The sequence below is a fragment of the Lagenorhynchus albirostris genome, chromosome 7, assembly GCF_949774975.1.
Source record: "Lagenorhynchus albirostris chromosome 7, mLagAlb1.1, whole genome shotgun sequence".
Taxonomy (NCBI): domain Eukaryota; kingdom Metazoa; phylum Chordata; class Mammalia; order Artiodactyla; family Delphinidae; genus Lagenorhynchus; species Lagenorhynchus albirostris.
Window position 1 is genome coordinate 7,519,324 of NC_083101.1, and position 21,324 is coordinate 7,540,647.

The 21,324-nt window shown below is 51.9% G+C and overlaps 2 protein-coding genes across 9 annotated transcripts in view; one reads left to right on the forward strand and one right to left on the reverse strand.

The window, feature by feature from the left end:
* The first annotated feature begins 315 nt into the window (after positions 1-315).
* DYNC2I2 (dynein 2 intermediate chain 2) lies at positions 316-20,696 on the forward strand. Its single transcript, XM_060153677.1, has 9 exons — positions 316-612; positions 11,411-11,659; positions 17,202-17,311; positions 17,806-17,963; positions 18,542-18,651; positions 19,062-19,229; positions 19,427-19,659; positions 19,990-20,147; positions 20,363-20,696. Exons 1-9 carry the CDS (start codon positions 316-318, stop codon positions 20,599-20,601), a joined length of 1,722 nt encoding a protein of 573 aa, XP_060009660.1. The 3' UTR covers positions 20,602-20,696.
* The window catches only part of SPTAN1 (spectrin alpha, non-erythrocytic 1), a 60,965-nt gene continuing 60,334 nt past the window's right edge, over positions 20,694-21,324 (reverse strand). For all 8 annotated transcript variants that reach the window (XM_060154176.1, XM_060154175.1, XM_060154172.1 and 5 more), the window contains one exon: positions 20,694-21,165. In XM_060154176.1, the coding sequence (XP_060010159.1) occupies positions 21,040-21,165 (126 nt within the window). In that variant the 3' untranslated portion in view covers positions 20,694-21,039. The remainder of the gene's footprint in view (positions 21,166-21,324) is intronic.

The window sequence follows — 21,324 nt, forward strand, 5'->3', positions numbered from 1 at the left end:
TCTGCACCCCGAGGCCCCACAACTCCAGCCCGCCGCGACCACAGCCCCCCGCCCTCGCCTCTGCGCCTGGCCGCTTAGCGCCATCTTTGAACTTGGCACGAGCGCGTCGCTTCCGCACTTGTCTCCCCACCCAGAGTAGACGCGCATGCCCCAAGCGGGCTCCTTCTGCGTTTGGAGAATCCAGAACTGGTATTGCTTGTCGCACGGTCGGAAAAGAATAATTTATCTCTTCTTCTTGGATCTTGGGGTGCGGGGGGAGGAGGAGAAGGAGGTGGAGAAGGAGGAGGAGGAGGAGGCGCGCTGACAAATTCAAAAATGGCGCCGATAGCCTCACCTTCCCAGCCTTCCGCTCAGGAGGAGCGGGGGCGAAGGTTGCGTCGGACTGCGCCGGCGCCGGGGTTGGGGGGGCGGGGCGGATCCGTCTCCACGGTAACCCGCGCGCAGCCGGGGCAGCTCTGCCGCGCGGGAAGCGCGGGTGCTGAGGCGCTGGCTTCAGGCGGGGCTGCGAGCACCGAGCGGCCCGAGCGGCCCGGTCCGCTGCAGGACGAGACCCTGGGCGTGGCGTCCGTGCCCTCGCAGTGGAGGGGCGTCCAGGGCATCCGCGGGGAGACGGTGAGGGCGCGGGTTTGGCTCGGGGCGACGTGGGCGGGAGTGCGAGGGGCCTCGCGCGGCTGCCGGCCCAGGTTCTGAGGTCCCACCGTTTTATTTTTATATTTTAACTCGCAGAAACTAACCCTTTGGGATACCCTCGTCTCAATTTCCCCAGTCTTTGAATAGCAACAAAAGAGTTTTTCTTTAAAACCTCTAAAAACCCCACGTTTTGAAGGATTTCGTGTGAACTGCGGTTTTTAGGCATTTCAAACTAACTTTCACTTAAAAAACACGACCAAACTGCATTTTCAGGTCGAGACACACCCGTTTTCTAGTACGTAGTTTAATCCAGAGCACAGAGACGAGGTGGTCTGAGATGAGGGCAGGGCTGCAGGGAGGGCTTCTGAGGGATGTGTGTGTAGACTTGGAGCCCCTGCTGCGTCGGTGGCGATTCCTCCGTCACCAGCGGGTGAGCTCCCTCCCGGAGCTTGTCTGCATCGGACAGGAAATAAACTATGTAATAAATAAGTATACTGTGTGTTAGAGGTGAGCAGTGGACATGGACAAAAGAAAAAGGGCGAGGGATTAGAAAGTCTGGGTGGGGGAGTGAGAGGTGGGCTGCAGGGCGGGCCTCATGGAGAGAGTGATGTTTGAGCGAGGACTTGGAGTGAGAGAATTCACCAAGTGGATACCTGAGGTAGAACAGTCCAGGGAGAGCAAACTTCAAGTGCAGAGGTCCTGGGGTTGGAGCCAATCTGGTGTGTGTGAGGAGGCAGGTGGGGCTGGAGGGGAAAGAGAAGGGGAGAATAGTTCCAGGTGAGGTCAGAGAGGGTAAGGAGAGGCAGGTCAAGTATAGGGCTTGCTCATCATTGTAAGGATGTTGGCTTCTCCTCGGTGAAAATGAGCATTGCAAGGGGGCTGCATATTTCCCAGCAGAGGAAACTCAGGCTTAGCTTGCCACACAGGTGTTAGAACCTGCAGAGACCATGTCCTCACCAACACCAATACCAATGAGGTTTCTATGATGTCGTACTCTTGAGGACAGGTTTCTTGCCTCTGGCCAGCAGTCTGCAGGTCTCAAGCCAGATTTCATCTGGCTTCAAAGCACTTCACACTTCGCCATGCTGGATAGAAATGGTTCTAGTTAAAAGCAAAGGCAGCGGATAGTTTAGTTATATCTATCCATCTTTACTGAAGGTAAATGTGTAATTCACATTCACTGGCTTTGAAAAACTACTTGAAATAGTTCTTGTTTGCTGAAGATTCAGATTTAATTTAATTTTTTTTTTGGGCTGCGTTGTGTCTTCGTTGCTGCACGCGGGCTTTCTCTAGTTGCGGCAAGCCAGGGCTACTGTTTGTTGCTGGTGCGCAGGCTTCTCACTGCAGGGGCTTCTCTTGTTGCAGAGCACGGGCTCTAGGTGCGCGGGCTTCGGTACTTGCAGCACGCAGGCTCTAGAGCTCAGGCTCACTAGTTGTGGCACACGGGCTTAGTTGCTCCGCTTTGGTACTTGCAGCACACAGGCTCTAGAGCTCAGGCTCGCTAGTTGTGGCACACGGGCTTAGTTGCTCCGCTTTGGTACTTGCAGCACACAGGCTCTAGAGCTCAGGCTCGCTAGTTGTGGCACACGGGCTTAGTTGCTCCGCTTTGGTACTTGCAGCACACAGGCTCTAGAGCTCAGGCTCGCTAGTTGTGTGGCGCACGGGCTTAGTTGCTCCGCGGCATGTGGGACCTTCCCGAACCAGGGATCAAACCTGTGTTCCTTGCATTGGCAGGCGGATTCTTAACCACTGGGCCACTGGGGAAGTCCAAGATACAGATTTTAAAAGATTCCAGGTTGGGAACCATTGACTCAGTCTAACTTTTTTTTTTTTTTTTTAAAGAATGAGATCGAGGCTTGTTGATTTTCTTGTAGCTATAGTTTTAACCCGTAGGGCTCTAAGAACTGATTCTAATACTTGAGGTGTAAAGGCTTTCATCTCAGGTGTTTCAGTTGAATCAGTCTTTCCTGTCTTATTAAGGAGATTCTTTATTAAGTTGTAAGACTGTTGCAGGGGTCAGAGGAAAGTGGTAAATTGCTTTTTCCAAATTAACTTGTTTCTCTTTATAGAAGTTTCTCTGTCCAAAATTTAGAAAAAAATCTGGATAAGCAAAGACTGGAAATAAAAACCACCCCACAGTCTCATTGCCCAGGCATTTGGTTTATACCTGCTCCTTTTTTGTTTTGTCTGTTTTCTCCCATTTTTTTTTTACAAAAATGGAATCACACTGTACATAATATTTTGTAGACCCACTTTTTTCACTCAGTACATCCTGAACATCCTTTGTGTTTAAATTTTTTTTATAACTTCATTTTATTTAATCAGTCCCTTTTGAAGGACTGTTTCCAATTTTTCTCTTATCGACAAACCCTGTGATGAGTGTTTTAGCTAAATTTGTATGCAGCTTCTTAATTTTTTTTTGTAAGTTACTTTGGAAAAGCCGAAAATTGTTCTTTGCTTGGCCCACATAGTGGTGCAATATTGGAGTGTACTTTTACGTCCCAGTGATGAATTTTTTATTTTTAAGTATTAATGATCTTTGGCCTGATTTGACTTTTCTTGTCCTGTTTCGATTGGTTCACAGAGGGACAGGGTCCTGGACTTTGGGACCAGTCTGTGGGTTTGAGTGCACAGACTCTTTGGGGGCTTGGCCTTGGGCCAGTCATGTGATCTCTTCTGCAAAATAGGTCTTGGTAGAATGCTTCTGTGGGATTAAACGAGAGGCTCCTAAGAAAACAGTTTGAGATCCCAGCTCTGTTCAGGTGGGGGGGATCACGAGTGTCAGTGCTCAGTCAAGCAGCTGTGTGAGATGAAGGGCTCCTGATTGCCTTAACCTTACTCATCTGCTTTCTCAAACTTGGCTGCCCTGGAATGCCCTGGAGAGTCTTGAAAAATATGAATGTCTGGTCCTTACCTCCAGTGATTCTGGTTTAATCGGTATGGTGTGACCTAGGAATCTGGTTTTATAAAAGCTCCCCAGGTCATTCAACGTGTGGCAAAACTTCAGAACCACTAATTTAATCCACCCTACTCTGCAGCAGAGTTACCTTTCTGAAGCCCATTCTGACCCTATCAGAATGTAGGGTGCATTTTTCCATTTTTTGTGGTGAGATACTTATAAAATTTACCATATTAAAGTGTAAATTCAGTGATATTAAGTACATTCACAATGGGCAACCATCACTACCATCTAGTTCTAGAACTTTTTTATCAGCAGTTGCATTTTGGGCATTCTGGTTTGTCTCCTTTGGACTCTGAGCTCCCAGAGGGCAGGGTGTGGGTCTTGTGTACTTTTGTATGTCCCAGAGGCCCCCAGGAAATACTGAATTGAATACTTATTCTTGTGTCCTGTCATCCATGGGCATGGTTCTGATGCATTTCTCCCCTCCTGCTTTGGCTTGGCTGGTTTTTTGGGTTTTTTTTTGCGGTACGCGGGCCTCTCACTGTTGTGGAGCCCACGCGCCACAGCTAGAAAGAAGCCCATGAGCCACGACGAAGAGCCCACGCTGCAACTAAGACCCGATGCGGCCAAAAATAAATAACTATTTTTTTAAAAATCCCCCAAAAACCAACAACAAAAAGAACGAGAGGTCATACCTTGAAGTACCTTGATGTTGGTTCTGGGTTCAGTTACCTGCACACTCTTGGAGGTCTCACACCAGCGAGACAAGAGACAATGTAACTGTCTATGTTGCATCACAAAATCACAAAATCTACTCAGCTCAACTTGTTTTTTTTTTTTTTTTTTGGCTGTGCTGTGAGGCTTGCAGGATCTTAAGTTTCCTGACCAGGGATTGAACCGCGGTCCCAGCAGTGAAAGTGCCAAGTCCTAACCACTGGATTGCCAGGGAATTCCCATCAACTTTATATCCAAGATAGTCCCATCATACAGCTTCTGCTAGTTAACATCAAAATGTATTTCACACCAGGGTCAAATTTTGTTGGTATGCTGATAAAGAGCCGCTGAATTAGGTCAGGAGTCATCTCGGCTCCCATCACACCTGAGTATCATCAGGTGTGTGTATAAGTCTCAGAAAGGACATGGAAGGGAGGGCTGGGAAGAGACCTGAGGGGAAGGGAGATTCTGGGAGGGAGGGGGGGCAGCAGTGAGCCTGAATGAATGTGGCAGTGACAGTGCCGAGCCATGTTCACATTGGCAACATTTCTCAGCCCCTGAGGAGGAGCCCTGTCTCACCCCATCCTACCCAGGTGAAACCTGGGTCCCCAGAGAAGGGGAAGGGGGGCGATATGAGCACTGTCTGCACCTCGAGGGCAGAGATGAGGGCTCTGGGGCCTGGGGTGTGGCCATGGGAAGTATATAGCTGAGGGGCTAGGCCCACATCTGGGGTCTGAGTGCCCTCCCCATGGCATCCGCTGGGGGCATGTTAGCAGAGCAAATTCTGGGACCCCATCCTAGACCTACTGAACCAGAAACTGTACAGGGAGGAAGCAGCAGTTTGTCTATTAGGAGCCTCCCGGTGATTCGGGGCCCTGCTCATTGATGACGCTAGTCTAGAGTGGTCTCTGAGGTCTTCTTCTACTCTGGAGTCAGGTGTGCGGCTCAGGTGGGTTTTGGGGGTGAAATGATGGGCTGTGTGCTCCGTATTTGCTGGTAGTGGTTACTGCCGAGGGGAGTGAGGGGGCTCAGCCTTCAGCTGCATGGTGTCCCAGACCCCTGCCTATTCTCTGTGTGTTTCTGTATTTCGTCATCCTCCCAACCCCCATTTTAACAGATATTACAAAGGGGTGTGTCTCACGACTGATGTGTATATTTAATATAGTTTCCTCCTGAAGAGCTATTACTAAATAATTGGTATGTTTTATTTATTTATTTATTAAATTTATTTATATATATTTTTTATTTTGGGCTGCGTTGGGTCTTCGTTGCTGCACACGAGTTTTCTCTAGTTGGGTGTGCGGGCTTCTCATTGCGGTGGCTTCTCGTTGCAGAGCACGGACTCTAGGCACGCGGGCTTCAGTAGGTGTGGCTCGAGGGCTCTAGAGCGCAGGCTCAGTAGTTGTGGTGCATGGGCTTAGTTGCTGTGCAGCATGTGGGATCTTCCCGGACCAGGGCTTAAACCCGTGTCCCCTGCATTGGCAGGGGGATTCTTAACCACTGAGCCACCAGGGAAGTCCCAATTGGTATGTTTTATAATCAGTAGTCAAGGAGATCTAGAAGGTATATTTTTAATAAGAAAGTGACTGTGTTCTACTTACGACCACTGCATGTTGACACCGTGTGAATGGGTTTCTTTTTTTAAAAAAATTATTTATTTATTTTAAAATTTTTGGCTGTGTTGGGTCTTTGTTGCTGCACATGGGCTTTCTTGAGTTGGCGGGGAGCGGGGGCTACTCTTCCTTGTGGTGCGCGGGCTTCTCATTGCGGTGGCTTCTCGTTGTGGAACATGGGCTCTAGGCGCATGGGCTTCAGTAGGTGTGGCACGCGGGCTCAGTAGTGGCTCGTGGGCTCTAGAGCGCAGGCTCAGTAGTTGTGGCGCATGGGCTTAGTTGCTCCGCGGCATGTGGGATCTTCCTGGACCAGTGCTCGAACCCCTGTCCCCTGCATTGGCAGGAGGATTCTTTTTGTTTGTTTGTTTGTTTGCGGTACGCGGGCCTCTCACTGTTGTGGCTTCTCCTGTTGCGGAGCACAGGCTCCGGACGCGCAGGCTCAGCGGCTGTGGCTCACGGGCCCAGCCGCTCCGCAGCACGTGGGATCTTCCCAGACTGGGGCACAAACCCGTGTCCCCTGCATTGGCAGGCGGACTCTCAACCACTGCGCCACCAGGGAATCCCCTGGCTGGACAGTTTCTGAATGAATGAATCATGCATAGGCACTGTCGACATGGGATTCCTTTAACCTTTGGGGCTAAAGGTGGGGAAGAGTCCTGTTCTCTCACAGAACACCCCTCTGGGCCACTGTTGCCACCTGTTGCTGGAGAGTGACTGGTCGCCTGGCCCATGAGGGCCGTTTCCTCAGTCATGGGAAGTGTTCCTGAAATTGATCGACCAGTCCTTGAGGCCAGCAGCGGCATCTTATTTCCGAAGTGGGGCTTTGTGAGGTGGTGGTCTGGGAGACAGAGCCCTCCTGGGTATGGGCTAGGGCTCTGGTAGCAAGTAACAGAAACCAGCCAACCAGCTCCCGTCGGACGCTTTTCTTTAGGATGCAGAGGTGTCTCCTGGGCTTGGCATGGAGATGCAGCTGGCCCTGAGGAAGGCGCAGGAATCAGAAGCTAGGCGGCTTTGGGACCCTCCCTCCACCTCTCAGCTCTCCTGTTGCCACACCCCCCGTGAGGCCTATCTCTGCACGTCTCCTGTCTGCACTGTGGCGCTGGCTGATTGTTGGCACTGTGTTTCAGTTCTAGGCATGTGCCGTTTATCTTGTTGAGTCTTTGTCTCAGGTGTGAATTTCCCTGAGAGAACCCAATTGGCCTGGCCTGGTTAGTCTCTGCTTCTCGTCCAGTCGGTAGCTACAGGCCTGGTGTTTGGGCCCAGCCTGCATCATGGGTAGGAAGTTTTTGGAAAAACTGGCCCTTGTGGGGAGGGCAGATTCTCTAGAAGGTATTTCCTCACCATTCTGGGCCTCGGTTTCCTTCGTTGGCAAGATGCAGGAGCCCTGACATTCTGGGTGTCTGTAGGCTCTCTTGGGACCGGAGGGCAGGACTGCCACCTGGACTCTGCTCCCTGAGTCCCACCGGCTTCCTGCTCCGCTGAAGGCTGCACAGTTTGAGGATCTTGGTTTGGGAATGGTTCTCCGGTTTCTTGGCCACATGTCCCAGTGTGATCGAAGTCTGGCTGGGTCCCACCTGTTTTCCCCTGCAGTGCCTCTGAGGTGCAGAAGGCAGGCGGCAGGCCCAGCATCCACAGTGGTCACCTGCCCAGGGAGCAAGGATCCTGCTCACCGCGAATTCTTCCTCTCACCTCTTAGAGGGCTTATTATGGGAGCCGCGCCCTGGCGACAGCCACATGCTGCCTGGCATGGAAGGCACCACCCTGTATGTGGCGGCCGTGGGCAAGCCCTTCCCCCGGAGCCTCCGGACCTCATCCCTAGATGGGTCAGGATCGGTTGTGAGTTATGTGTATCTCGAACCGTGGGAGCTGACTTAGGTGTCCCAGAGTGAAGAGAGAATAATAGTGGCTTCTTACCAGTTAACAGAAAAAAATTATGGCTGCAGTGTCATTGGTTTTAAGTTTTTTAGTTAAGTTTTAGTTAAGTTTCCCTCCATAAATTTTCCTTAGTGTTTTGGCATCTGTTATTTGCCTGAATAAGCAAACAGCAAAGGAACACTAATAGCAATACCTGAAAAGTTAAGAGCTTGTTGTCTCTTTGGACATTTTTGCTTGTGGTTGTGACCTTACATTAATTTTTACATTAAGACATTCATGTAACATTCTCTTAGAAACATTGTTTTGAGTTCATCTGATGTGATTAGTAGCCAGGATTTTAGACTGAGAGAAAACACCTTGACTGAGAGATAATTCAGTGTCGTGTGTCAGAATGCCTGGATTCAAGCTCTGTTGTGATTGCCTCTTTGCTGTGTGACCTTGGGTGAGTTACTTAACTTCTCTGTGTCTCAGTGCCAACCTTAGAAATGCAAAAAATAGGATTTACTTTATAGGGTGGACGTGAGCATGAGTAAGATGATACAGGTAGGGGCTTCCTTGGTGGCGCAGTGGTTAAGAATCTGCCTACCAATGCAGGGGAAACGGGTTCGACCCCTGGTCTGGGAAGATCCCACGTGCCGCAGAGCAACTAAGCCCGTGTGCCACAACTACTGAGCCTGTGCTCTAGAGCCCACGAGCCACAACTACTGAGCCCACATGCCACAACTACTGAAGACTGTGCTCCTAGAACCCATGGTCTGCAACAAGAGAAGCCACTGTAATGAGAAGCCCGCACACCACAACGAAGAGTAGCCCCTGCTCGCCACAACTAGAGGAAGCCCACGGGCAGCAAGGAAGACCCAACACAGCCAAAAAAAAAAAAAAAAGATGATACAGGTAAAGCTATGGGGACAGTGCCTCAATTAGGACTTAACAACTGGTACTGTTACAATCTTTGAGGCTTCCAGGAAGTTTGAGATTCACCCACAGTCTTTTAACATTTTGTCTCGGCATGTTTACTTTCTTTTTTTAAAAAAAATATTTATTTATTTATTTGGTTATGCTGGCTTCTTAATTGCGGTACGTGGGCTCCTTAGTTGTGGCATGCAAACTCTTGGTTGCAACATGCATGTGGGATCTAGTTCCCTGACCAGGGATCGAACCTGGGCCCCCTGCATTGGGAGCTCGGAGTCTTAACCACTGTGCCACCAGGGAAATCCCATTGGTGTGTTTACTTTCTGATTCCTGTGCCCATCCATTGATTGATCAGTGTTCACGCTCCCTCAGTGGACTCCTCGTCTTGTGGCTTCAAGTCACATCTGTGGTTGGATGCTTTCTGGAGCCTCATGCCTTGTGACCGGTCTCAGAAATCCTCGACGCCTCCATGGGGATGTCTGAGAGGCATCTGTCTAAAGGGGGTCTAACAGAAAGCCTTCTGTGTTCTCTTCTCCTGGAATTTGCCCTCACTTTCAGTTCAGGGACACCCCATCCACTGGTTCTCATCATGGTCCTGTGGCTTATACTGCGAAGGAATCCCTAGCCCTTTGTCCTGGCTCACAGACTTTCCGTTGCCTGGACTTTGCCCTTGGGCTGCCCTTCCTCACCCTCTGCTTCCAGGTACGCTGCCTGCCGTCCAGCCTCTAAGCATGGGGCCTTTTCTTCGTAAGGTTTTGTTCTGTTCTCCCCCCAACCCTTTCCTGGGACCCTTTTTCCTGCAGCTTTCCACTTGTCCTTCACACCTTAGCTCAAATGCCATCTCCCCAGAGGCTCCCTCGCCATCCCATCCCACTTGCGTCCCCAGCTGTTCCCTTCTCTCCCACACCTCTGCATCCATCTAGCGCCACTTGTGTTCCATCATGTTTTTCTTGTGTGTTTATTTGCCTGTCCCCAACCCCTACGTAAGCTCCTCGGGCACAGGAATCTTGCACGTTTGTTTTCTGCTATATCCATAATAGCCTGACAGCACCTGGCAAGTAGATGTTAAATAGAGAAATAAAATGTGTGTGTGTATATTATGAATGAACTTGTACTACCTGTCAAATACCATGCAAAGTGCTGGGGATGTAAAGATAGACAGGGTTCTTTCTTATTTTTTTTTTTTTAAATTAATTAATTTTTGGCTGTGCTGGGTCTTCGTTGCTGCACGCAGGCTTTCTCTAGTTGTGGTGAGCGGGGGACTACTCTTTGTTGTGGTGCGCGGGCTTCTGTTTGTGGTGGCTTCTCTTGTTGCGGAGCACGGGCTCTAGGCACATGGACTTAAGTAGTTGCCCCAGGCGTGCTCAGTAGTTGTGGCACAAGGGCTTAGTTCCTCTGTGGCATGTGGGATCTTCCCGGACCAGGGCTCGAACCCGTGTCCCCTGCATTGGCAGGCGGATTCTCAACCACTACGCCACCAGGGGAGCCCGGGGCTACTCTTCATTGTGGTGTGCGGGTTTCTCATTGTGGTGGCTTCTCTTCTTCTTTCTTTTTTTTGTGGTGGCTTCTCTTGTTGCGGAGCATGGGCTCTAGGCACGTGGGCTTCAGTAGTTGTGGCACGTGGACTCAGTAGTTGTGGCTCGTGGGCTCTGGAGCACAGGCTCAGTAGTTGTGGCTCATGGGCTTAGTTGCTCCGTGGCATGTGGGATCTTCCCAGACCAGGACTTGAACCCGTGTCCCCTGCATTGGCAGGTGGGTTCTTAACCACTGCTCCACCAGGGAAGTTCTTATGCTGGAGGAGCTCAGAGTTTAATGGGAGATGGACAAGCAAAGAGAGAATTAAGTTGAACGTGAAGAGGAGCATGGTGACAAGTGCTGAGTTCTCCACGTTCTAACAAGAGCTGTGCCTGTGTGTGGCCAGCCCCCTTCCTTCAGGCTTACTAACACTGGCCTGGTGCCCAAGTCTGAGCAGAGAGCACAGGGGTCCAGGTCTCGTCACTGTCCTGTAGGTGCAGGTGCCTGGTAAGTGGCCACATGAGGAGAGTCTCTTGTAGATGAGAGTAATCTCAGTGGTATAGGGGCCCTCACTTGGTGAAGATTGGTCATGTCCTCAAGAAAGGGAGGCTGCATCTCCTTCCCTGATCTGATGTCTGTCCTTCTGCCCAGATAAACAGGGGACAAGGAATTGGAGACAGGTGGCAGGGTGGAGAGGAGTGGCAGCTGGGGAGTAGTCTGTCTTCTCCCAACTATCTCATCACGGACACACATGTGTCCTTTGATCACGGTGGCACCTTGGAAGGTACCCTACTGGAGAGGGCTGGCTGCCAAGTTGGGGGAGAAGAGGGGTGTTCTGTTGGTGACCAGGTCTGAGGTTCTTCAGCGCTGGCTAAGACAGCCACTGCTGGCCCTAAGATGACCTGATTCTTCTTGATGTCCATATTTTCAAAAAGGGCCCTCCCATGTCCCCTCCAAATAGTGTCACCGAAAGTCCTGGGTCAGGCCCTCACTGGGTCACCCTAAACCACTCACTGTGGCTGGGGGAGGGACCGAGTGCTCTGATTGGCTAGCTGGAGGTCAGGTATCCCTCTCAGTGGGTTGTCTTCACCCATGCCACAAAGAAAGATGGACTATTTACTAGAGGAAGGGGACAGACAGAATGAACTGCGGTCCATTGTTATTTATTCTTGGGGGAGGGTGAGTGCCCTGCGCAGGTGATGCTGGGAGTACATCTGGCTGGTGACTGTGTTTCGATCTCCTTCTCCAGAAAAGTTGCCAGACGGCCAGCATTGCCACTGCTGAAGCGTCCGCCCAGACCCGGAAGCATGCAGATGCTGAGGTGCAGACCGAGGCCCCTGAGCCGGCCAGCCTGCAGTCTGTGCCCCAGTATGATGGCCCCCGGCTTGTGGCCTTTCTCCGGAGAGTGGAGGCCATGGTTACCCGAGAGCTGAACAAGAATTGGCAGAGCCATGCGTTTGACGGCTTCGAGGTGAACTGGTCCGAGCAGCAGCAGACGGTAGGGATGGGCTGGTGTGGGCCTGGGATGTCTCAGGTTGAGGCTCTACCCCATTTTTAAGTCTTTCTTTTGTGCCATGCAAATAATAGTAACACCACCAATAGTAATAACAGCATTCACGGAGCTCATACTTTTTGCCAGGTACTAAGTTAAGAAGAAGTCACTGGGCCGTCCCTGCTGCCCTTGAAGTAGGTGCCCTTGTTATCTCCATTTCACCGCTGGTAAGCGGTAGAGGCAGGATTTGAACCTGGACAGTCTGACTCTGGATCTTATTTTCTTAACCACTCAGCTGTGTTTCCCCAGGCACTCCCTGTGCCAACTCATCTATCCCTCAGGACAACTGTATGAGGTAGTGCTATCCTGATATCCAATTTATATTTATTTTTTCTTGGCCACGCCGAACAGTTTGTGGGATCTTAGTTCCCCGACCAGGGATCAGACCCAGGCCCCTGGCAGAATCCTAACCACTGGACTGCCAGGGAATTCCCATGATCTCCATTTTATAGATGAGAGTCAGAGGGGCTAAGGGACTTGTCCACAGTCATACAGCTGTAAGTGGCTGAGCTGGAGTTTGAGTCCTGGTCTGTCTGGTCTCACTGCCATGCTCTAGTGACTTCAGCATCGCCAAGTCTTTCTGGTCTCGAGGCACAGCTCAGAGCTGTCACCCTGTCAGCTCAGATGTCCAGTTGGGTACACAGCCTCTGCTTTGAGATCAGGTAACCTCTGAATGAAGGAGGGCCCCTTGGTGGCTTTTGCTCCACCCTGGTGTTGCCTGTGGACAGGCTGCTGAGCAAGCAGTAAAAACTTTGCTTATACAATGTTTTCTTCTTTTAGAAATGGAGGTAATTCTGTATTCAGAGGTCATAAGCCCTCCTCTCCTCCCCTCCTCTTGTATCTTCCTTCTATCTATTTCCAGATACATAGTTGCCCTGTTCCCATCAAATCGTTGATAGGTATGGGAAAGTCGGTTCATTTGAGAGAAATCCTCAAAATCCCTCTGAAAAACAGTTGCCAAGTCCACACCCAAGTGTGGAGTCGTCGTATCTTTTTAAGCAGAGCACAAGAAGGAGGTAATGAACGTTACAAGCTCAGCTCAGCCTGCCCCCTTTTACAGTTGCATTCAGAGAGGTTAAGCTTTTGTTCTTAATTGTTGAGGCTTTTCCACCCTTCTGTGCAGTTAGTTTGGTCCACCTGTGTCTTACTTTCTCCCCCTTTAAAAACTATTCTTTTCTGATTACAAAAGCAATACATGTTCATTATAATAAGTTGAGTCATCGCAGAAGTACAGAACATGTAATACGTAGACAGTGAGTGGGAGCCCTGGTTCAGAGGCCTTTCCCATGCTACACTGACACATAGCATTAGTGCTACTACGGTTGTCATTAAGAGCATTTTAAACAAAAATGGAAAGCACTGTACATTTTGTGACCTTTCTCACTCACCAGAGCTTTCCACGTCAGTTCCTGTAGAGGGGCCCCAGTCCCTCTATAACCTGCATCACATCCCACTGCACAGACACACCAGCCTTTCTTGAGTCCCCTGTTGTTGGACATCCCAGCAGCAGCTTCACTTCTAGACACGTGTCCTCCGGAAACACGTGAATGGGCAGGGGGTTGGGCAGCACCCTCTGGGTGGCCATGTGGCGTGTGGTCCCCTCATGGCCCTGAAGTTTCTTGCCTTTCTGAATGTTGGGCAGAGGAGTAGTGCTTTCAGATTTTGCTGTTATATGATAGAACTGAAGTGAATCTCTCTCTCACTTTGTTTTTCTTTTGCATCAGTATTTTGATTAGTTCTTCCTGGTGGAATTACTATTTTGGCTCACATGTCTGGTTGTTCTGTCTCTACTCCAGCTGTCTAGGTGTTGGCCTTGACATTTCACTGCCATCCTTGGCTCTAGTAGCCCCGGAAAGCCTGAGATGCCACTCTTTTTTTCTTTTCTTTTATTTATTTATCATTTTTGGCTGCGTTGGGTCTCTGTTGCTGCGTGCGGGCTTTCTCTAGTTGCGGTGAACGGGGGCTACTCTTCGTTGTGGTGCGTGGGCTTCTCGTTGCAGTGGCTTCTCTTGTTGTGGAGCACGGGCTCTAGGTGTGTGGGCTTCAGTAGTTGTCGCTCGTGGGCTCTAGAGCTCAGGCTCAGTAGTTGTGGCGCACGGGCTTAGTTGCTCCCCAGCCATGTGGGATCTTCCCAGGCCAGGGCTTGAACCTGTGTCCCCTGCATTGGCAGGCGGATTCTTAACCACTGCGCCACCAACGAAGCCCTGAGATGCCACTCTTTTTTTTTAAAATTTTTATTTATTTATTTAGTTTTGGCTGTGTTGGGTCTTTGTTTCTGTGCGTGGGCTTTCTCTAGTTGTGGCAAGCGGGGGCCACTCTTCATCACGGTGCACAGGCCTCTCACTGTTGCGGCCTCTCTTGTTGCGGAGCACAGGCTCCAGATGCGCAGGCTCAGTAGTTGTGGCCCACGGGTTTCTCTGTGGCATGTGGGATCTTCCCAGACCAGGGCTCGAACCCGTGTCCCCTGCATTGGCAGGTGGATTCTCAACCACTGCGCCACCAGGGAAGCCCTGAGATGCCACTCTTAATGAAGGACTGTAACTTCACAATTCTAAAATCAGTGACAACATGGTTGAACACTTCAGAATTAGAGATGAGGAAGAGGTGACCCAGGGCACCCCCTGAAACCTTTGACCTTTTTGCTGTGTCGTGTCCTGCCTCTTGTTTCCATGTGGGTGTGGCTGACTGCTGTGAGGCACTGTGACCAATCTTGGGGTCTTCTCTCTTCAGAAGCAAAGCCCGTTCTGTGTTGTCACGTTGCTACAGATGTCATCCATCTGTGTATCTCTCTATCTCTCTGTTTCTCTATCCATTTATTTATTTTTAATATTTATTTATTTGGCTGCACCGGCTTTTAGTTGTGGCACGCGGGATCTTCGTTGCCATGTGCAGGATCTTTAGTTGTGGCATGTGAACTCTTAGTTGAGGCATGTGGGATCTAGTTCCCTGACCAGGGATCGAACCTGGGCCCCCTGCATTGGGAGTGTGGGGTCTTAGCCACTGGACCACCAGGGAAGCCCCTATTTATTTATTTTTTATTACCATTTTTTATTTTATTTATTTATTTATTTTTGGACGTGCTGGGAGGCTTGCGTGATCTTAGTTCCCTGACCAGGGATCGAATCCCGGCCCCCAGCAGTGGAAACGTGGAGTCCTAAGCACTGGACCTCCAGGGAATTCCCTATTACCATTTTTTAAATTGAAGTATAGTTAATTTACAATGTTGTGTTAGCTTCAGGTGTACAGCAAAGTGATTCAGTTATATATATATTCTTTTTCAGATTCTTTTCCATTATAGACTTGTTTCCTTTTTAACTGCTACATGATGTTTCACCATAAACTTTTTTTTCTGGAGTCAGGTTTGCTGAGGTATATTCTCCATACAGGTAAACTCATCCTGTGTGCTGTGTTGAATCTTGGCAAACACATACCCATCAGTGAAGGTATAGAACAGCCCATCTATCTCTTCTTTTTTTAAATTTTTATTTATTTTTGGCTGCGTCGGGTCTTCGTTTCTGCCCGCCGGCTTTCTCTAGTTGCGGCGAGTGGGGGCTACTCTTCGTTGCAGTGCGCGGGCTTCTCATTGCGGTGGCTTCTCTTGTTGTGGAAAACGGGCTCTAGGTGCGCGAGCTTTAGTAGCTGCGGCACTTGGGTTCAGTAGTTGCGGCATGCAGGCCCTAGAGTGCAGGGACTTCAGTAGTTGTGGCGTGTGGGCTCAGTAGTTGTGGTACGCGGGCTTCAGTAGTTGTGGCTCGCAGGCTCTGGAGCACAGGCTCAGTAGTTGTGGTGCACGGGCTTATTTGCTTCGTGGCATGTGGGATCCTCCTGGACCAGGGATCGAACCCATGTCCCCTGCATTGGCAGGCGGATTCTTAACTACTGCACCACCAGGGAAGTCCCGAGAACGGCCCATCTTTCCATCTCTCTGCATTCTCATCTTTGGATTTTAAATTGTACTGATCATTGCAATTATAAATGGTGTTATGATACATTATGTATATAGTTTATTTTTAATATAAACTTTTATCAAATTTATAAAACATGCATAAACACATGCACAAATTACAAGTGTTCAAGTCCATACTTTTCACATAGTGAAAACATTTGTAGAACCAGGACTGAGATCAAGAAATGGAATGTCAAAAAAAAAAAAAAAAAAAGAAATGGAATCCCAAATCCCCAAAGGTTTTCTCATGCCTCGTCTACTTCCTGGCCCCACTGTATGGCTTTGTTTTAAAATAACAGATTTATTGAGATATAATTTACATCCCATATCATTCTCCATTTGAAGTGTACAGTTCAGTGAGTTTTAGTATATTTCCAGAGGTATGTAACCATTGCCACAGTCAGTTTTAGAACATTTTCATCACCTCCCCAAAACAGAAACTCCATATCCATTAGCAGTCACTCCCCATTTCCCCCGCACCTCCTGGCAACTGCTCCACTTTCTGTCTCTGTAGATTTGTCTCTTCTGGACATTTCATATAAATGGAATCATATAACAAGTGGTCTTTGTGATTGGCTGCTTCTGCTTAGCAGAGTGTTACCAAGGGTCCTTGTGTTGCAGCGTCTATCAGTGCATCATTCCTTTTACGGCTGAATCACGCTCTGTTGTAGGGATGTACCACACTCCGCCATTACGCATCGAGCTGTGAGCATTTGTGTACAAGCGTGTAGGGATATACCACACTCCGCTATTACGGATCATGCTGTGAGCATCTGTGTACAAGCGTGTGTTTCCAGTTCTCTTGTGTATATACTTAGGAGTGGAATTGCTGGTCCATGTGGTAACTCTAACATCTGAGGAGTTGCTAGACTCCTCAGCGGCTGCACTGTTCTGCATTCTCACTAGCAGTGCACAGTGCAGCTTCTTACAGATTTTGGATTCTTTCCATTGGATGGTTTCTTTATATGGGGTTATGAGGTCAAGAAGTGTGAAACTATTCACAGGAGTTTTGGTCTATGGTGCAAATACTTCCTGGAAAGTGTGTCTGTGGTGCAAAATCCCTCGCCGTGGCCGGCATCGCCGGCCTTCTCGTTAGCTGCTGCTGGCCACCTATGGGCTGAGAAACAAGGTGCCAGAGTTTAAAAGAAAATGTGTGTGTGTTTAAGTACACATAACGTAAATTTACCATTCTAACCATTTTTAACTGTACAGTCCTGTGGCATTGAGTATATTCACATTGTCGTGCAACCATCACCACCGTCCAGCTTCAGAAGCCAAAGCTTTTGAAACAGATGTGAGTACAGGGTCCAGCTCTGATCTGGAGCCTGGAGTCTGTCTCAGTTCCCAAGGCCCTTCCTTCTGGGTTTCTGGAAGCATCCTGTTAGGGGAGATGTTGGGATGAAGGCTCCACACTTTCCCCTAGGGCTGGACGGTGGCCTTGAATCACTTATAGGGATTGGGAGGCCCAAGGATGTGTGTGGTTTTTGTTACACTGCTGGGCGGCTTTGGGGCTCAGGGTTGGGGGTGGTTTGTCTCTTGCAGGTGACCTGCCTCCACACCCTGGGCTACCCCCCAGCCCAAGGACAGGGTCTGCATGTGACTGGTGTCTCCTGGAACACCACTGGCTCTGTGGTGGCCTGTGCCTATGGCCGGTGAGTGGCAGCAGGGCTGGGTGTGGGGCAATAGAAGGCCCTCAGACCCTCGTCTGAGCCTCTGTCTCCCCGTCTGTGCAGTAAGGGGTTGGCCCAGAGCTTGGCCTTTCTGGGAGTCTTCCTTCTCAAGGCTGCCTGGGCATCAGGTTGGCAGGAAAAGAGCAGGGAAGGGACTCCCAGTGCCCACCTGCCAGCACTGGGCAGTGGGCCCCAGGCCTGCCTCACCTGCTCCGAGAGCTGTCTCCTGATATGCCCAGGTTCGCCCAGCTGGAGACCCTTTTCCAGAGAAACTCATGCCCTCGGGGTGCCTCAGAGGAGCCTCTGCCGCTTTGATACCGAGCACAGTGTCTGTGTGTGATGGGGCTATAGAGGCTCACCTGTTTGGGGGAGTAGGGGGTGAAGGTGGGTCAGGTGATAGGAGCACAGTGGGGACAGGGTGGGTTGGGATGAAGCCCAGGCCGAGGGGCAGAGCTAGCTCAGGCACGTCTGTGCAGGCTGGATGACGGGGACTGGAGCACGCTGAAGTCCTTTGTGTGCGCCTGGAATCTGGACCGGCGAGGCCTGAACCCGCAGCAGCCGTCGGCGGTGGTGGAGGTGCCCAGCGCCGTCATGTGCCTGGCCTTCCACCCCACGCAGCCATCCCACGTTGCAGGTGAGACGACCAGCCTAAGTTGCCTCTGCTTCCCACCCTGCAGAGGGTGGCCAAAGCCCTCCCTTGGGCCCTCAGCCCCTGGTCACGGCCAGGGCAGGTCTGTGGGGGAAGCAGAGACCACAGGTGGCCCTGACCCCTGGGCTCAGGTGAGGATGCTGGGGGTGCCCGTGCTGGGTGCAGAGCTTGGAGGAGGCGGCAGGTCCTTAGCTGAGTCTTGAGGGGGTGTGGGCCGTGCAGAGGTGTGGCCTGGTCGGGACAAGAGGCAGGATGAAGCAGGCACCCTTGGGGAGTTGACAGAGGTGATGAGCTGTGCACGTTGGGGAAAGGGGGCAGATGAAGCTGGAGGGAATGGAGGGTGCTGGGTGGGGGATGGTAGCCTGGCAGTGGGAGAAGCTTCCTGGGGAGGGGTACAGCAGGCTGGAGTGTGAGGCCCAGGGACCAGGACGTTTCTTCCTCAGGACTGTTTTCGAGAAAGTGGCCCCACGTCCTGGCTGAGTGGGTGGGAAGGGTGGGGGCTCGTCCAGGAAGCTGGGCTGCCGCGTGGGTCGGCTCCTGACCAGGCCGTCTTGGTCCCGTAGGGGGGCTGTACAATGGCGAGGTGCTGGTGTGGGACGTGAGCCATCCGGAGGACCCACTCCTCTGGCGCACGGGCCTGACGGACGACGCGCACACGGACCCCGTGTACCAGGTCAGAGCAGCGGCATGCTTGGCGGGTGGGGAAGCACGTCCTCCCGGGCTGCGCCTTGCTGTCGCGGGCCTGCTCCACGACGCGGGGCAGGAGAGGGGGCGCCTGCTCGCCACAGCCAAGGAAGAAGGTCACCAGGGAGCTGGCAGTGAACAGCTGCTTCTGGCATTCTCAGAGCTCCCAGGCCATGAGTCACACCCGCCCCTTCTATCAGAGCCACAGTCCCCACTGTCCTGCTTTTCTGCTGGGACTGGGGGGACCGTGGAACCCTCTGGTGGGTGAGGCGGCTCCCAGGCCTCCCCGCATAAGTCTCCCTGGAAGAGAAGGGGAGGGGGGAGGGGAGGGACACCTGGTCTTGCTGGGAGATGGAGCAGGCGTCCCTTCTCAGCTTGGCCCCGCACACTGTTGTCCAGGTGGTTTGGCTCCCGGGGCCCCAGCATGGCCACCGCTTCCAGGTGCTGAGCGTGGCCACTGATGGGAAGGTGCTGCTCTGGCTGGCGGTCGGGGCTGGCCGGCTGCAGCTCAGCGCGGGCTTTGCCCTGGCCGTGCAGCAGCTCCCCAGGAGCACCAAGCTGAAGAAGGTACGAAGGGGCGAGGCTGCTGCCCTGGAAATGGGCCCCCGAGGCAGCCCCAGGCTGTGGGACCCCTGAGCCAGTGAGCCTGGGGGCAGGCAGGCGGGAGCCACTGAGGGCCACAGCGTCCACGCACGTGCCTGGGCTCCTTGGGGACACCGTGAGCGGATTCCCTCTGCTCTGCCCTGCTGTTCTTTTCTCCACAGCCTCCCCGGGGGGAGACCGAGGTGGGTGCCACAGCAGTGGCTTTCTCCAGCTTTGACCCAAGCCTTTTCGTGCTGGGCACGGAAGGCGGCTTCCCGCTCAAGTGCTCCCTGGCAGCGGAGGAGCCCGCCCTCACGCGGATGCCCAGCTCTGTGCCGCTGCGGGCCCCGGCACAGTTCACCTTCTCTCCCCACGGTGGCCCTGTTTACTCTGTGAGCTGCTCCCCTTTCCACAGGTAGGGAGGGCCGGAGCCTCCTCCGTCAGCCACAGGGCCTCTGGCACAGGGAGGGTGAGGGAGTCCCACCAGGCCACACATAGCTGCTTAAAGGACCTGCGGTCTGCCCTGGGCCTAGGTCTTCCCCATTTGAGCCCCAGTATCCGGAGCTCCTGGGGTTGGCGCCAGGTAATCGGCCCCTTACTTTGGAGGAGGACCCCAGGTTTGGGGGCCTAGGGAGGCCTCTCATGAGCCTGACAGCCCATGAGGAGTCGGGCAGGAAGCCCCCAGCCACACCTGAATCCCCAGCGCTCATCCCCTGCCTGGCTGTCTGCCCTGCATCCTGTCTAGGAATCTCTTCCTGAGCGCTGGGACCGACGGCCACGTCCACCTGTACTCCATGCTGCAGGCCCAGCCCCTGACCTCCCTGCAACTGTCCCACAAGTACTTGTTCGCTGTGCGCTGGTCCCCAGTGCGCCCTTTGGTGTTTGCGGCTGCTTCTGGAGAAGGTAGGAAATGGACACGAGGCTTGGATGCGTTGAAGCTGGCATAAGCCCAGCCTGTACCTGGAATTCTGGGTTGGGGAGACTCTACGTGGGGTGAGGATGACTTTCATTGTGTGGGGTGGAGAGCTGAACTGAGTAACAGCCTGATCTTGTGCACAGGAAACTGTGAAGAGGCTGCTGCTCTGGGCCTCTCTTACCCCATGAATCTCCCCTTTAAGGTGATGTGCAGCTGTTTGATCTCCAGAAAAGCTCCCAGAAACCCACAGTTTCGATCAAGCAAACCCAGGATGAAAGCCCAGTCTACTGTCTTGAATTCAATTGTCAGCAGACTCAGCTCCTGGCTGCTGGCGATGCCAAGGGCGTGGTAAAGGTGTGGCAGCTAAGCAGCGAGTTCACTGAACAAGGACCCCAGGAAACAGAGGACTTGGACCAACTGGCAGCAGAGGTGGCCACCTGAGGTGGGGGGAGTCCCAAGTACAGAGGCAGGTGGGGTGAGGCTACATCTGTGCTGTACGTTTCTGATGGAAGCTGAATGAAGACACGACAAGCTTTGGGGGGAGTCATTTATTTGTCTTTTACATGGAAACAGAAAACTGGGAGGGAGAACAAAAGAGGAACTAGCCAGCTGCTTAGATATTTCTGCAGTCGGAATGGGGCAGCTGGCTTCACGACAGGAAGGGGTCCCCACAGCAACATGGCACCGGCAACTGGACCAGGAGCAGTTCACTGAAGCACCATTTTCTACTAAGTCTCACCCCAAGCTAAGCAGGTTAAGGTTACAATGGAAAGCAGCACTGTCTGGAGGATTTTTCTTAAGAGCACAGAGATGAGTTGACATGCAGCAAGGCGATGGCAGGGCAAGCGGTGTGGGCCAGGCTAACCTAGGAGCAGAGGATCAATTCACGAAGAGCGAGCGGGTAAATTCAACGTAGTCAAAAGCAGTGGGGAGTTCGCGGCCCTTGCCGTCCACGTAGGGCTTCATGTGGGAGACGCAGTAGTCGGCTTGTTCCCGAGTCAGGTTCTGGAGGGCAAGGTGGCACCTGTCAGCCAAGCCCCCACCAGCCATGCCCACTGAGGCCGGGGGACGAGGCCGACTTCAAGAACGTTAATGCCCAAGCTTCAGGACCTCTGCTGCTACGGCCTTTAGCCTGGACTGAGTTTCATTTGAAACTAGGGATAA